Below are 17,633 nucleotides of genomic sequence, written 5' to 3'. Positions count from 1 at the left end.
TTTAAACTAACTACTTTGTATTCCATTTATTAATTAAAGCTCCCCACAGCTAATTCTTACTGAGTATCAGTTATTAGACGATGAGTTGATATCTTTCCTAATTAAAACTCAAAAATTAAAGAAAAGAAAATGCAAACCAAGCTCGGGTTGCCTCCCGAGAAGCGCTTCTTTTTCTTGGAGTCTTGAGCTGGACTCCGTGCCTCCTACGTTGAATCTTCTGAAGAGTCCATCCCCAGCTGGACCTTTTGTTACTTGAAACGCCTCTTGTAATCTTGAACTCGTCTTTTATACGCCTTCTTTGAATTCTCCTTTTTAGCTTTGACCTCTTCTTCATCAAGCTTGTGTTTGGTCCCTTTAGTTTCCTCCCTGCACTCCAAGCATCCTTCTCCTCTTTCACTAATGGCTTTGTCACCCTTGAAGTAACGTATTCTTTATCACTTGTCATCTCATCTTCCTTGCTTACCCAAGAAGGTGGACTCTTGTAAGTAATGACTTCAACCAAATATGGAACAGATGCTCTTGGTTTTGTTCTTTTGACTTGATGAACTGCCTTGATCTTTTCTTCCATAAGGTTTTCTAGTTCTTCTAGTTCATTATCTTCATTGATTGTGAACACCTCTTCTTTAACATGATTCCTTTGGAAGTCATCTTCTATCCCAAAAACATCTTTTTCATCTCCAACCCTCAAGGTGAGCTTAGACTCGCGAATATCAACAAGAGCTCCAGCAGTGTTAAGCAATGGACGATGCTACATATTGAAAACTTCATATTTTTTGTTTCTCGCTGAATACATGTTCATACATATAGTTCATCATCACTTTGGATTTCTTTATTTAAACTTCTTTGTAAAATCGGATTCATGTGTCAATTTTGTTTGTTGTAATAACAAAAAATAACTATCTAGAATGGAGCAATTATCATTTGTCGATAAGGAGGTTTTTGGCAGAAAATGACATTTAACAAATGTAAAAGAAGTATTACAAACGTTGATGGTTACAACTCCTACTGAAATCAATATGGATTGTTATATATGAGATTAGAACAACTTTACATACCTTTTGTCATATATATGTGATCGAAGGTATGATTTAATTTACGAAGATGCAACAGATTGAAAAATACATATAAACAACTATATTAAAATCTCATAGAAAAAGAATACACATTAAATAGAACACATATTAAAATATCTATATTAATAGTATAATTTATGGTTACTTTTAATTTAGGGTAACTAGTGTAACTAGTTTTTGACAAACTATAATTTAATAGTATAATTTATGGTTACTTTTAATTTCTTAATTGATTTTTTAAGAGAAATCACACAAATAATCCAAACCTATTTTTATAATTAGATATTTCATATACAAAAAAGTTTTTTAAAAAAGTTTTTATATAGAAAAAATAAGTTTTTTATGTGAAAATATATATATATTTTTTGTATAAATATGAGTTTTAAAGAAAAAACATATTAGAAACAAACTTTTGAGAAAAAAAAGTTGTAAAAAAGACTAAAGTTAGGATGAATTCATAATAAAATTCTAAAATTTGGGCAAAAAGTATAAATTTTAGACCAAATTTGTAAAAAAAAAATTAAAATCAGGGCCAAAAATGTAAAATTTGGACCAAATTTGTAATAAATTTTGAAATTTGGGCCGGAAATGTAATTTTTGAAAGTTGGATGACCTGTTGACCGGATCAAAAGGTTAAATTGAATACGATTACCGGTATTTAGGACTTAATTGAATAAAAAAAATATATAATAGCTAAATCGATTATAAAACCAATATGTAGGGACTTTATTGTAGTTTTCCTAAAAGTTTATGTCAAAAGTACAATAACACAACAAAGAATGGGACTTACAAAAATTAACGATGAATACCGACCGTCTAACTAGAGATAGCAGTAAAAGTGTAATTGTGGTTAGGGTTGGCAAATCGGGTTATCGTGTCGTGCTTTTGTCTGACACAATACGACACGACAAAGTTTTATGTAACACGACATAATGTCGTGGTTTTCTTAACTAACATGAAAATAGACCGATTAAAACACGACACGACAAGACAAAAATAACATAAAATAATAATTAGTTTATTTAACTAATACTTAATCATATATAACACGATAAACAAAGCTAAATCGTATCAATTTCGTGTCGAATTTTGAACACGAACACGACACGACGTTGTGTTTTTTACACTTGATACAAACACGAATTTCAATTTCGTTTCGTATCGTGTATTTTTATCGTGCTTTTCATCAATTGTTACTACTATTTGTGGGATATAATTTTTAGTTCAGATTATATGGCTTTTTATGTTTTTATATCATTTTTAGTTTAGTTTTATTTTTATCTACATTTTAAAGTTTTAGCTAAATGAAAAGGATAATTAATGTTGGATTTATATTTATTTGTATTTTCAGGTTAAGTGTTTTAAAATGTATAAGTATTATCGATATTAATTAATAAATAATAAAATTTGATAATATGTTGAAAGATGATATTTTCCTTGAAAAGAAAATGTCGATGAGCCTTGCTATTTTGTGTATAGTTAAAATTCTAAAATGTAGTAAAGGCAACATTTGCTGATAAAGTTTATTTGAATCACAACATTGTGCACAAGCTGTTTGTTGACTATAGAGGTGTACATCAACGACCAAGAAAAGATTGTTGCTTCTTTTCTAATAAAGGAATCATTAAATGTACATATCAAAATCTTGAACCAGATCCATTTGGGGGAAAACAACCACTAAATGACAATCATCTACCATGGAAACACACTACACACTACACTGCATTGTCTGCAGAAAGGCTTTAATGCTCCATTGCCACAAAAGAAAAAAAGACATCTCATTCTTTCATTTATCTATTTCGTTTCATACCCAATCTTAGATTTATGATCAAACAACATAAACGAATTAATGCCAACGGATTTCACAGCATCTGCAACTAATTATATCATAAGATTTAAGTCCATGATGACATTTTGTCAAGAACAAGATATATGATGTTCATTCATAATATTAGAATAAACAAACAAAAATTCTCTTCAGAAACACACAACAACCCCATTTTGCATCCTAATACTATCTTAATCTTAATCTTGTCTATGGTTGATGTTTTTTGGGGATACTTTTTTCCGGCAGAAAAAAAATATATATATAGACTTTGAATCACCGAATCATTTTTGACTATCAAAGTCGAAGTGCTGTGCAGTGAAGATCATCATCTGCAAGCTCAAAATCATCGAACGGTGGCGGCATATTTAAATCGATCGATAAAAAGGGTTTTGTGAAAGATGAAGAAGCAATTTCTCCGGCATCGCATCCTTCCCCGATTCCGTCAACAACGACAGAAGACGATGAATCGCAGTCACTGTGACAATCGTCTGGAAACACCGGAGGAGAGCGAGGGTGGTGTCTCCGGGGTAAAACAAAATCTGACTTTACCGGCGGTCTAGGTCCACTGAAAGACTCGAGAGTACTACTCAGGCTGCTGCAGGTCGGCCTCTGTGTGACAACAATCGGATAGTCGCTGTGATGATTTGGATGTTGGTACAACATGCTGTGATGATCGAGGAAGGGATGATGATCGTTTGGGATTTGTTGATGGTAATACGGCGACGTGGTCAACGGGAAATTGGTCTTGGCTTTAGGTCCGCGGAGATTCCGGGCAGCGGCGTCGTAAGCACGAGCTGCATCCTCCGCAGAGTCAAAAGTACCGAGCCAAACCCTGGTTTTCTTCCATGGATCTCTAATCTCGGCAGCAAACCTACCCCATGGTCTCTTTCTCACTCCTCTATACCTAATATCCGGCTTCGATCCAGATCCATCAGTCCCAAGACGAGCCGCTTCAGCCATCGTCTTAGACGGCGTCCCTGCTCTACCTCTTCGCATTGCCGATCAGGAAAATCAAAAGTCAGATCAAATTGCTTGAAGGGTATGATGAATTTTTCCACACACAACACAGAGAAAGAGGGAGATGAGATGAAATGAAAAGAAACACTCCAAACTCACTCTCCCCTCTTATCACTCTCCTGCTCAACTGTGTGGCTTGGCTATGGAGATAGTAAAAAGAGATAGAGAGGGAAGAGAAGAGAAGAGAGAAAGGGGTTTTGGTGTATCGATGTTTGAAACTTGTTTTGGGGTTTGGGTTTTCTTTTGCTTTTTCTTCTTTTGAACCCTAAACACGCTTCACCCGATTGCTTCTTCTTCCCTCTTTCCCCCCTTTTCTTGATTTTTCTCGATTTTCGATCCATTTACAACACATTTTGGTGTTCTCCAAATAGTTTACGTTCGTCTTTGTATATTTGCAAACGATTTATTTTTGGTTTCCTACCTAATACAAAATGTAAAGTAACACTAAATGTTTAATATAATATAATGATGATAAAATTTACAAACTCATCAAATTTTGAAAATAAAATATTTCATAAAGGTAATAATAAACTTAAATATCACCACAAAAAATAAAATAAAATAAAATAAAATAAAATAAATAAATAAAAGGGACATAGGAAACATCATACAATTATTTTCCTTCACATATTTAACACAAATTGACTAAAATTCTACGAAATAATTCTTTAATATGAATTTTATATCACAAGATTATTTTTCTAACAAAAACTAAGAAAATTCAATTTATTACTTTTCAAACATCATTTCTAAGGATGAGTTTTTGAACCGTCGGAACCTGAACCGGACATGATTTAGTAAAGTGGTTTGGTTATCGGTTTTTGACTTATAGCAAAACCAGTTCGGTTCCAACAAAAACCGGATAAAAACCCGAAACCGATAGGAAGTGTAGGAGTCAATATCCATGCAAATCTATTTTCAAATTGACTGATTGAGTGTATATCATAATTTATTCCTTAATTAACCTAAACAAAAAAGCGGCAAGTCCAAATAAAAAAAATCAACCATCACACAAGGAAAATAGGGACGATCGACTTTGCTTGGGCATTAGGAAATCACGATCGATAGTCGGCTTTGTGAAAAAAAAATGATTCTAAGAAAAAAAAAGTTGTTTTTGTTTAATAATGGAGAAGTCAAGCTCAAGTAATTGGGTTAATACAAATGAAACTCAAGTAAGTCATTGTTGCTATTGTTGCATTCTATGTAAAAATCGTTGGTGTTTGTTGTTTTGATACAACACAATTGAACTACGAGCTATTTTTATGATCGACATTCATTATTGCTTGCAGATTTCCAACTATTTTTACCACAATTATGTTAGTCTACCGACATGGCACATATAGGTTAGGTTAGAGATGATTGCTTTGGTTCCATTCCAGTTTGGAGGAATGGTGTATTTCAATTTCCGAGCTACCTAGACCTTTCTAGCCTTATCGTGTGGTAATGTTTGTGAGATATGGTTTGACAGATGATAAATCCATTTACATTGTTTATTAATTGATTTCATATTTAACATGTTTTCTTATGATATAAGGTAAAAATATATAATAGATATTGTTCATTGTTTTCCAGGCTCAATCTCAACATTCAATTCATGTTTGAGAAAACTCTAATAATATAAAAATAAAATCTTAGAACTTAGTACGTTGTAAAATAATGTCACTGATCCAAATTGAATTAAAATTCTTTTGAATTCATTTTGCTTGATGATATATAATACTTTTTGAATTCATTTTCCAAATGTAGGATTATGAAGATGATTTTATTGGTGCGACACCACAAGTAATTAATAATATTAGTGATGGATCCGAAAAAGAATACGTGTCAAAGCCAAGTCCTAAGAAACGAAAAAAGAATGGAGGTGTGACAAAACCAATTACTAGCAAACGAGAAAGAGCAAAGAATAATGGTAAAGGAACCACTCTTTGTTAGGTTTCGTTCAAGCCGGTGTGGATTATAGAGGATGATGGTGTTGAAAGGAAAAGTGTGGAATGTATTCATTGTAAAATAATAGTTAAAGCCGATACGGACCGAAATGGGACGTCTAATATGAATAAACATTGGAGGAATTTCAAGTTAAACCCGGACAACAAAGAAAAAAATGATAAAAAGCAAGCCAAATTGAATTTTAAAAAGGAACCAAATGGTGAGACTAGTGTACAAACATGGAAACATGATGATGCTAGGATCAAATGAGCATTATTAGGCCTTTTTACCGTTGGTGAACTGCTTCGTGTTGCTGAGAACCTACTAATGTCAATGTGAACGATGTTCTTTCTTGATCCAAATACAATCTTGGCTAACTCTCTTGAAATCTTATCTTTCCCATGGTTGTCAGCACCCAAGAAAGATAACCATGTTTCTTCTTTTCCTTCTCTTTCCATTCCACCTGACCTGCAATGAAGTACTCTACTTGCTATTTCTGGATCACCTCTCTTTGCCATGGTACAACTCATTCCAATGCACTGCTTAAAATGTTTAAATTCTCATAATTCACTTCTTTGAACCTGTGCAAGTAGTATTGATCATCATGATCTTCATCTTCAACAACTTGGCTACATGAAGGCAAATTTGGACTGGAATTTGGATTCGATAAGATTTCAGGCATCAATGTTTTTGGATTGGGCTCCTTGAAACATTAATAAACACCGTTGAAGAACTGGTGTTCTTTCGGGGATCTGTTGGTTTCAAAAATCATGGGCCATGTGAGATGGTGTGGGTGCAAATTTGGTGAAGAAGCCATGGGTTGTTTGTGAAGTGAACTACATATTGAGTTCCATTTCTTACAAAGATTCGCAACTTTTTCACAACCCTGCAACATTTATCATATCGTTTTAGATCACTGTATTAATGATATTAGGGTTTTTAAGCATTTATATTTATATATGCAACAAGAACCTAACCTGATAATTGGCAGTCTGTCTTCAGTTCTCTTCTTTGTATTGCTAAAGCCATAGGACCATGCTAGACATGGTTCGTTCTTAGGACACCACAACTTAATGGTATGGCTAAGAGGCGCAATAGGACCTTGCTATACATGGTTCGTTCTATGATGAGTCGAGCTTCGTTACCAATCTCATTATGGGGGTATGCTTTAGAGATTGTTGCCCATATCCTTAATCTAGTCCTTACCAAAAAGGTTTCCAAAACACCTCACAAGATGTGGAAAGGGAAGGTTCCCACATTAGACCACATCCAAGTTTGGGGTTGTGAGGATTTTGTGAGAAAGGAAACTCATGACAAGCTCGAACCTCAAAGTGAGCGATGTATTTTCATCGGCTACTCGCAGAAGTCCTTTGGATATCTCTTCTATAGACTGAGTGACAATGTTGTCTTCGTTGCGAGGAGAGGAGTCTTTCGAGAGAGAGAGAGAGAGAGATAGAGAACTCATATGCCAAGAGGACAGTGGAAGACAAATTGACCTTGAAGAGCTTCAAGAGTTAAGTGATGAAGTAACCTCAAACACTAGCACTCCACTCGAGGAGGAAACTCCGGTTGAACCAGTTGACAAGTTTGTAGCTCTGAGGAGTCTTTCGAGAGAGAGAGAGAGAGATAGAGAACTTATATGGTTTTAATATAACAACTGAAGGTGATACATTTATCAGTGATACCACACTGATAAATTTGGATGCACCTAACAACTACAATGAAGCCATGACTGGCCCCGAGTCTACTGTAACGCCCGTAGATCCAGGCTAGTAAAATTAGAGGTAATAGGGGTCGAAAACGACTTTTCGACAAAAGATTATTTAGAATAAATAATCTTAACCAAGTTGTAGAGTGTGTTACAAGGTTTCTGTACATATAAAGAACGCCGAAATCCGAGTTATAACGAAGAAGTTATGATCCGTCGAAGTTTCGCGTCAGAACCGGCACGGTACCGGGAAAGCGTAAATAGTGAATTTACGATAGAGTGAGATTTAGCCTTAGCGATCTAAATGAAAGTCGTAGAATATGTTAAACTAAGAACATCGATAAAAAGAACGCCCAAATCTGACTTCGTATGAAGAAGTTATGATTTTTCGAAGTTTCGGATTAGCAGTGTACACCTCAAAATCCAAATATTAGATCGAGCCATTTTTAGCCGACACGACCTAAACGAGAATCAAAGATCTAATTAAGAGTAGCGTAACGAGAAAAAAGGTGGGCAAAAACGGACATCGAATGAGGAAGTTATGAGGATTTAACGGACCAATCCTGTCCCGGCCTGTTAATAATATAAAATTTAAAATCGAGCCAAAATTAGCTGACGGAGTCTAAACAAAAGTTGTAGATTACGTTCCCACCTTCGCGTGGATATAAAGAACGTTAAAAACGGAGCTCGTATGAAGAAGATACGGATTTTTGAAGTTGTAACTCGAAATTGCGAAACTGGTGCGAGGGTGATGACGTGGCTCGATCAGGGCCGTAGCTTGCTGGTCACGGTCTGGTCTTCGGATTCGGACACCTCGCCTCGTTACGCCTCGCGTACGAAGGGAACCCCCCGCGTCTGAGTACGCCCCGCATCGGAAGAAGGCTACGCCCAGTGGACTTCGGATTGAACGGTTCCGGAGCATGCCACGATGACCCATCCGAGGAGTGCCACCTATTGATCTTATCCGAGGAGTACGCCCAGCATACCCTCGGTACGCCCCGCGTAAGGTCCGAACTTCGGCCTATAAAAGCCAGCGAAGGCTGCCGACTTTCTTGCACATTTTTCACTTCTCTCTATAATTACTTTCTCTCTCTAAGGTCCGAAACCACTCCTAAGCCCTAGGTAAAACCCCTAGCACCCTAGGGAAGCCCCGAGGCTCCCGGAGTCCCGAGAAAAAGGAGTTTTTCAGTTTCGAAACGCTGCTCCAATTAAGTTCCGGTTTTCGATAAAATTCGCTGTAAGTGTGCTACGCTTACGCAATTTTTAATATAGCTTTCAAATAATTATAGGAATGTTATTAGGTCCTTAAAATAATTATTTGAGCTATTATTATGAGTTATATTGATTGTTATTAACACTTATATAATAATAATAATAATAGTCAGACAATTAATTTGTCGCAGTTATCGTTAAACTAAACCCTAGTGGTATCGATACTAGGTTTTATCGAAGGAACATCGTTTTGAGAGTATCGAAGCACTATCCGAGTGCTGAGTCACCACCTACTCAGGTGAGTGCATAGTCCCTTTCATCTTACACATAGATATGAAGTATTTTAATATAAATTACGTGCGGTGTGTGCATATTGTCTGAATACTTGTTGTCTATGCTGGGTGAAAGATTTTATACATGTTTTAAATGATTTAAACTATATATGTATTTTATATCTACGAAAATGTTGGGGTAAAACACGGGTAGATATAATAGATGAAATATGAGTTGGATGATGAGTTGAGAGGTGATATAGACTATGAGGTGTGGGTGAGAGGTGTACGATGTGAGAAGCCTTTTTCCCAAACGATGTCCCCGTCATTCAGCAGAGTATGGATGACAACCACGGACTATCCTAGATAGTCCAGTGGAACACTAGCAGGCTCGCAGCCTGTAGGTGTTGTGAACGATGTGTTCACCCAGTGTACTCTAAACCTTGGTGATCATGCAGACTTGATACCTAGACCCTGGCGATCATGCAGACTTGGTGCCAAAACCATGGCGACTATGCAGACTTAGTGCCTATTGTATAAATTTTGGCGACTATGCAGACTTAGTGCCTAAACCCCGGTGACGATGGACTTCGTGCCGATTCCTTAGGATGATCCTTAGGAATAATTGAACGAGAAATAGCTGATTCTTAGGGTAGATCCTTAAGAGTAAAGAAGATAATATGGATGGGTAATTGGGTTTAATTGCTTGATTGTTTAAACATAATAATTATATTATTGTGGGTTGAAAACCCTATGTACTCACCAGGCTTCCCAACCTGACCCACTCAGTTTATTTATATAACAAGTGTTGATACGAAGTCACTTTACACTGAGAGATTTAAAGAGATGTAGATCACTAGTGTAAATAAATGTAAGTTCTGTTTATGCTTATGTTTTTGTATTAACGATGACATCCCAAACGTTTTGAAATGAATAAAATACGTTTCTCCGAAAATGTTTTAATAACGAATTTATCATGTTTTTTTTTCTGGGAACAAATTCCGCAACATTTTTATTTAAAGAACTCTGATTTTTTTTAAAAAAAAGCATAAACAAATTCGGTCTTTTCTGGCCGTGATTTTGGGGATGTCACAGTTGGTATCAGAGCATTAGTTTAAGCGAACTAGGAATATGGATTTATTTCTAGACTTAAACTTAGATTGCTAAGCGATGATTGTGAGGTGTGAGCACTAGCTTATTTTAGGAATGATGCCTAAATTGTTTTTATGTGCTAAATGCTTTGTGCATGATATGATTTGTTCGGATCTATGGTCTGTTGCCGACCGGATCTGGAAACCTTATGTGTTTAGGATTCTAAGCGTTTAACTACGATATTAGAACTAGCATATAAACGTTTCGGGGTGATAAGGATGATTTAAGACGTAAGTCCTAAATTAAGATCTAGATTCACCTTATTCGGTGTATAGATCAATATGGCAAGAACCCGTAGTGGAGCTAGGAATGCAAATGGAGATAGGAACCAACCCCCAGTGGTTCAGCAAATACCTGTTGTTGAAGAAGTTGCACCTGAGCCAGTCACCATGGCTGGAGTTCAAGCCATGATTCGGGCTATGTTAGCTGAACAAAGGGAAGAAATGAGACGGATGTTGAATAGGGACGAACCTACCGTACATGTTGAACCGACGGAGCCAGTTCCCGAGCAATCCGAGGAAGGGAACTACAGCCGCCAAGTAAGTCAAGTAGGGACTCAAGGTGAGCAAAGGGATGGCCCAGAAGGGAGAAACAACAAGGATGGGCGGATGTACAAGAATTTCTTGGGTGCGAAACCACCAAGTCTCTCAGGAAGCCCGAAGCCGGTTGAGATTATGGATTGGATCTTTGAGATGGAGATGGTGTTTGAGAGCTGCAGCTGTAACGAGAAACAGAAGACTGTCTTCACAGTAAGACAACTGAAAACTGGAGTCTTGAGCTGGTGGAAGCTATTGGCAGATACGATGCCACGAGGAGAAGCCTTAAGGATGTCGTGGGAAGAGTTTTTGGAACAGTTGAAAATGCAGTACTGCTCGGAGGTAGATCTGATAGACCTAAACAATGAGTTTCAGAATCTAAAGAAAGGGAAGATGAGTGTTGATGAGTATGCCACTGCATTCACCGAGAGGATGAAGCTATTCCCCTACTTGGTGCCTACTGAACTCTCCAAGATTGATAGGTTTGCTAACGGACTGCCCACTGACTTTGGCCCAATGGTCAAAATGGCAACTACCTTGAAAGCAGCTGTTAGGGCAGCTAAGAACGTAGAGGCCCAGATAAGAGAAAAGGGTCTAGAAAAAGATAAGGTAGGAGAGAAGCGGAATTTTGAAGGATCTTCAAGGTCCAATAAGGAAAGCAAATTCTCAAAGCTTGGAGGAGGAGATGGAGGTGAAGCGAGATGGTGTGATAAATGCAAGAAGAAGCATGGTGGGAAGTGTAACGAGGAAGTGACTTGTTACAAGTGTGGGAGGACTGGTCACTATTCCAAGGACTGCACATATGATGATAAAGTATGCTACGGATGTGGAGGCAAGGGGCACATGTCCAGAGACTGCCCAAGGAAAAATAAAGCAGCAAGACCAGAAACGCCACCAAGGCCAAGGGAATTTCACATGATCCTCGACGAAGCAGAGAACCATGCGAGGAATCAAGAATGAGGACTTCTTACCCGAAGATCGGATTATGCAATAGCCATATTTTTGTATGATGTAGCCTAGTAGAGGCATAGTCTAGGGTAAACTTGAACACCTATGTAATCGTTTCAAGAAATAATATAAAACCTTCGCTTTGTTATCTGATGTGTTGAATGATTGTGTGATTTGCTGCATAGTGACTTGGGAAACTGTGAGACAATACTTGGGACGAGTATGAGTAGGTGTGAATGGTAGTAGAGGCCTATACTACCAGAAGCACAGGACTCACACTTGGATCAGGGAAAGTCACAAGGTTACCAAGAAGCTAGTAATTGATTTCATTTTATTCTAGTGTGTTGTTACCATCCTTTCGATAATGACTAAGAAGATTGTTGTTATCCCGACCCTAGTGGTCATATCCCATTGAGTCCGACTACGATGAGTAGGTTACGTGGTTCAGAGAACCAAGTTTGATGTAGCGTCCGACTTAAACCAAACCGCTGAAATCAAAGCGATCAATAGAAGTATCGCACTCGTTGTTAAAGAAGTTGGTAGCTAGAAATGCCTAATGTTAAAGTGTGATTATATCACATTAGAACATGAAGGAAGGCATAGTCTATTTTAAGAGACCTAAGTCTAAGTGTTGCAGCATACGATGATAGGTCATTAGAATATAACATATCGATCTATAGTAGTAATAAAAGAACTTATCTCAAGTCTGTATCCAGCAAGCATAGAGATTGTGACTTGAAGGTCATAATTTGGAGTCTACCCTGAGGTAGAGAGCAGGTGCACGATCGAGTACTCTTACAATCAATGAGTTTAAGAGATAGAATTGAAGGAATGTAGAAGTTATAATTATTACCTAGGATGAAGATATGATGTATGGAGTCATTATAAGACCCTGTTTCGTTGATAATTTCGGGACTTAATCATCCTAAGGGGGAGATAATTGTAACGCCCGTAGATCCAGGCTAGTCAAATTAGAGGCAATAGGGGTCGAAAACGACTTTTCGACAAAATATTATTTAGAATAAATAATCTTAACCAAGTTGTAGAGTGTGTTACAAGGTTTCTGTACATATAAAGAACGCCGAAATCCGAGTTATAACGAAGAAGTTATGATCCGTCGAAGTTTCGCGTCAGAACCGGCACGGTACCGGGAAAGCGTAAATAGTGAATTTACGATAGAGTGAGATTTAGCCTTAGCGATCTAAACGAAAGTCGTAGAATATGTTAAACTAAGAACATTGATAAAAACAACACCCAAATCTGACTTCGTATGAAGAAGTTATGATTTTTCGAAGTTTCGGATTAGTAATGTACAGCTCGAAATCCGAATATTAGATCGAGCCATTTTTAGCCGACGCGACCTAAACGAGAATCAAAGACCTAATTAAGATTAGCATAACGAGAAAAAAGGTGGGCAAAAACGGACATCGAATGAGGAAGTACTGAGGATTTAACGGACCAATCCTGTCCCGGCCTGTTAATAATATAAAATTTAAAATCGAGCCAAAATTAGCTGACGGAGTCTAAACAAAATTTGTAGATTACGTTCCCACCTTCGCGTGGATATAAAGAACGTTAAAAACGGAGCTCGTATGAAGAAGATACGGATTTTTGAAGTTGTAACTCGAAATTGCAAAACTGGTGCGAGGGTGATGACGTGGCTCGATCAGGGCCGTAGCTTGCTGGTCATGGTCTGGTCTTCGGATTCGGACACCTCGCCTCATTACACCTCGCGTACGAAGGGAACCCCCCGCGTCCGAGTACGCCCCGCATCGGAAGAAGGCTACGCCCAGTGGACTTCGGATTGAACGGTTCCGGAGCATGCCACGATGACCCATCCGAGGAGTGCCACCTATTGATCTTATCCGAGGAGTACGCCCAGCATACCCTCGGTATGCCCCGCGTAAGGTCCGAACTTCGGCCTATAAAAGCCAGCGAAGGCTACCGACTTTCTTGCACATTTTTCACTTCTCTCTATAATTACTTTCTCTCTCTAAGGTCCGAAACCACTCCTAAGCCCTAGGTAAAACCCCTAGCACCCTAGGGAAGCCCCGAGGCTCCCGGAGTCCCGAGAAAAAGGAGTTTTTCAGTTTCGAAACGCTGCTCCAATTAAGTTCCGGTTTTCGATAAAATTCGCTGTAAGTGTGCTACGCTTACGCAATTTTTAATATAGCTTTCAAATAATTATAGGAATGTTATTAGGTCCTTAAAATAATTATTTGGGCTATTATTATGAGTTATATTGATTGTTATTAACACTTATATAATAATAATAATAATAGTCAGACAATTAATTTTTCGCAGTTATCGTTAAACTAAACCCTAGTGGTATCGATACTAGGTTTTATCGAAGGAACATCGTTTTGAGAGTATCGAAGCACTATCCGAGTGCTGAGTCACCACCTACTCAGGTGAGTGCATAGTCCCTTTCATCTTACACATAGATATGAAGTATTTTAATATAAATTACGTGCGGTGTGTGCATATTGTCTGAATACTTGTTGTCTATGCTGGGTGAAAGATTTTATACATGTTTTAAATGATTTAAACTATATATGTATTTTATATCTACGAAAATGTTGGGGTAAAACACGGGTAGATATAATAGATGAAATATGAGTTGGATGATGAGTTGAGAGGTGATATAGACTATGAGGTGTGGGTGAGAGGTGTACGATGTGAGAAGCCTTTTTCCCAAACGATGTCCCCGTCATTCAGCAGAGTATGGATGACAACCACGGACTATCCTAGATAGTCCAGTGGAACACTAGCAGGCTCGCAGCCTGTAGGTGTTGTGAACGATGTGTTCACCCGGTGTACTCTAAACCTTGGTGATCATGCAGACTTGATACCTAGACCCTGGCGATCATGCAGACTTGGTGCCAAAACCATGGCGACTATGCAGACTTAGTGCCTATTGTATAAATTTTGGCGACTATGCAGACTTAGTGCCTAAACCCCGGTGACGATGGACTTCGTGCCGATTCCTTAGGATGATCCTTAGGAATAATTGAACGAGAAGTAGCTGATTCTTAGGGTAGATCCTTAAGAGTAAAGAAGATAATAGGGATGGGTAATTGGGTTTAATTGCTTGATTGTTTAAACATAATAATTATATTATTGTGGGTTGAAAACCCTATGTACTCACCAGGTTTCCCAACCTGACCCACTCAGTTTATTTATATAACAAGTGTTGATACGAAGTCACTTTACACTGAGAGATTTAAAGAGATGTAGATCACTAGTGTAAATAAATGTAAGTTCTGTTTATGCTTATGTTTCTGTATTAACGATGACATCCCAAACGTTTTGAAATGAATAAAATACGTTTCTCCGAAAATGTTTTAATAACGTATTTATCATGTTTTTTTTTTCTGGGAACAAATTCCGGAACATTTTTATTTAAAGAACTCTGATTTAAAAAAAAAAGCATAAACAAATTCGGTCTTTTCTGGCCGTGATTTTGGGGATGTCACATCTACTAACTAGAAAGAGGCTATGCACAGTGAGATTGAGTTCGTGTATGAAGATCAAGTTTGGAACTTGGTTGATATTGTACAAGACCCCGAGTTTGCTAAATGGAAAGAGGCTATGGACAACGAGATTTAGTCAAGAATGAAGCATTACGAACATAAATATTAACAAATGTATCAAGAAACGAGATTAAAAACAATGGTTAGTATACACTAATAAAAAACTCACATTTCTATCACGAAATCTATAAACTCAACCCCATTTCAAGCTACACACCTAATTTACAAAAAAAAAAAAAAAAAAAAAAAAAAAAAAAAAAAAAAAAAAAAAAAAACTTATTACAACATTTGGAGTTTAAAAATTACTTGCTTATCAACTAAATCCAAAATCCCCATATCAGAAACTAAGCCATGTCATTTGATCTTTTACGATCATATGTAGCAACATTCAAGTCCAAATTGATGGTACTATCCTTTCCATAGTCCTCAATGGTTTCTTCTTGATCGTTGTCACTGTATTTTCTCCTTAGGCTAGGAGAACATGCTCGTGAAATTGAATTGAAATTTTACAGCTGAAAATGACAATAGCATTATTGAGAGGAACTGTTTGGTCACCGTTTAGTGTGATTACGCCAGTCGTGATTACTTTCTTGATGCCCATTTGCGAATGGTAATAAACCTACTCTACATCTTCCATAAAGAGCACATGGTTCGCCTTTTCTTGTACAGCTTCATCAAATCTTTCGAGATAACTTTGGCCATGTTCGTCTCTTGCCCTTTTGTTGTTAATGAATTCTTGATCATCATCTGTGGAATCGGCTCGTGTTCCAGAGAACCTACTAATGCCAATGTGAACGATGTTGTTTCTTGATCCAAATACAATCTTGGCTAACTCTCTTGAAATCTTATCTTTCCCATGGTTTTTAGCACCCAAGAAAGATAACCATGTTTCTACTTTTCCTTCTCTTTCCATTCCACCTGACCTGCATTGAAGTGCTATACTTGCTATTTCGAGAATCACCTCTCTTTGCCATGGTACAACTCGTTCCAATACACTTCTTAGAATGTTTAAATTCTCAAAATTCACTTCTTTGAACTTGTGCAAGTAGTATTGATCATCATGATCGTCATCTTCACTATCTTCACTACATGAAGTCGAATTTGGACTGGAATTTAGATTCTATAAGAGTTCAGGCATGAATGTTTTTGGATTGGGATCCTCAAAACATTGATCAACACCGTTGAAGAACTAGTGTTCTTTCCGGGATCTGTTGGTTTCAAAAATCACGGGTCATGTGAGATGGTGTGGGTGTAAATTTGGCGAAGAAGCCATGGGTTGTTTGTGAAGTGAACTACATATTGAGTTCCATTTCATGCAAAGATTCTCAACTTTTTCACAACCCTGCAATATTTATCGTATCGTTTTAGATTATTGTATTAATGATATTAGGGTTTTTAAGCATTTAGATTTATATATGCAATAAGAAACTAACCTGATCATTGGCGGTCTGTCTTGAGTTCTCTTCTTTGTATGGCTGAATCCATAGGACCTTGCTAGATATGGTTCATTCCTAGGACACCACAACTTAATGGTGTGGCTAAGAGGCGGAATAGGACCTTGCTAGACATGGTTCTTTCCATGATGAGTCGAGTTTCGTTACCAATCTCATTATGGGGCTATGCTATAGAGACTTCCGCCCATATCCTTAATCTAGTCCCTACCAAAAAGGTTTCCAAAACACCTCACAAGATGTGGACATGGAAGGTTCCCACATTATACCACATCAAATTTTGCAGTTGCGAGGATTTTGTGAGAAAAGAAACTCACAACAAGCTCGAACCTCAGAGTGAGCGATGTATTTTCATCGGCTTTGGATATCTCTTCTATAGACTGAGTGACAATGTTGTCTTCGTTGCGAGGAGAGGAGTCTTTTGATAGAGAGAGAGAGAGAGAGAGAACTCATATGCCAAGAGGACAGTGGGAGACAAATTGACCTTGAAGAGCTTCAAGAGTTAAGTGATGAAGGAAACTCAAACACTGGTACTCAACCCGAGGAGGAAACTCCGGTTGAACCAATTGACAAGTCTATAGCTCCTAGGCGTTCCAATAGAATTAGTGTTCCACCGGTGTTATATGGTTTTAATATTACAACTGAAGGTGATATATTTATCAAAGATAACACACTGATAATTTTGGATGCACCTAACAACTACAAGGAAGCCATGACAGGCCTCGAGTCTGCTAAATGGAAAGAGGCTATGGACAGCGAGATTCAGTCCGTGTATGAATAGCAAGTTTAGAACTTGGTTGATAATGTACCAGGCTGTAATACAGTCAGGTGCAAATGGGTCTTCAAGAAGAAGAACGACATGGATAGGAATGTACACACTTATAAGGCGCGACTGGTTGATAAGGGTTTTACTCAAACTCTGGGAGTTGACTATGATGAGACGTTCTCACCAGCAGCGAAGATTAAATCTATAAGAG

At 37.6% G+C, this 17,633-nt stretch overlaps 1 protein-coding gene and 1 pseudogene across 1 annotated transcript; both read right to left on the bottom strand.

The window, feature by feature from the left end:
- Positions 1–2,985: 2,985 nt before the first annotated feature.
- On the bottom strand, positions 2,986–4,330 carry LOC145005346 (ethylene-responsive transcription factor 3-like). The gene has a single exon (XM_078964423.1). It carries the CDS (start codon positions 3,895–3,897, stop codon positions 3,196–3,198), a length of 702 nt encoding a protein of 233 aa, XP_078820549.1. The 5' UTR covers positions 3,898–4,330; the 3' UTR covers positions 2,986–3,195.
- An 11,154-nt stretch (positions 4,331–15,484) lies between these two features.
- LOC145007527 (protein SMAX1-LIKE 3-like) lies at positions 15,485–16,815 on the bottom strand (annotated as a pseudogene).
- Between the last annotated feature and the right edge of the window lie 818 nt (positions 16,816–17,633).

This window comes from Lactuca saligna, chromosome 7 (assembly GCF_052625555.1).
Source record: "Lactuca saligna cultivar CGN05327 chromosome 7, ASM5262555v1, whole genome shotgun sequence".
Lineage (NCBI taxonomy): Eukaryota > Viridiplantae > Streptophyta > Magnoliopsida > Asterales > Asteraceae > Lactuca > Lactuca saligna.
Note: the sequence above shows the minus strand (reverse complement) of the source record. Positions and strands in the feature narration are given on the sequence as shown.

Coding starts and splice junctions, on each gene's coding strand:
- LOC145005346 (XM_078964423.1), bottom strand. CDS start 3,897: ATGCGAAGAGGTAGAGCAGGGACGCCGTCTAAGACGATGGCTGAAGCG.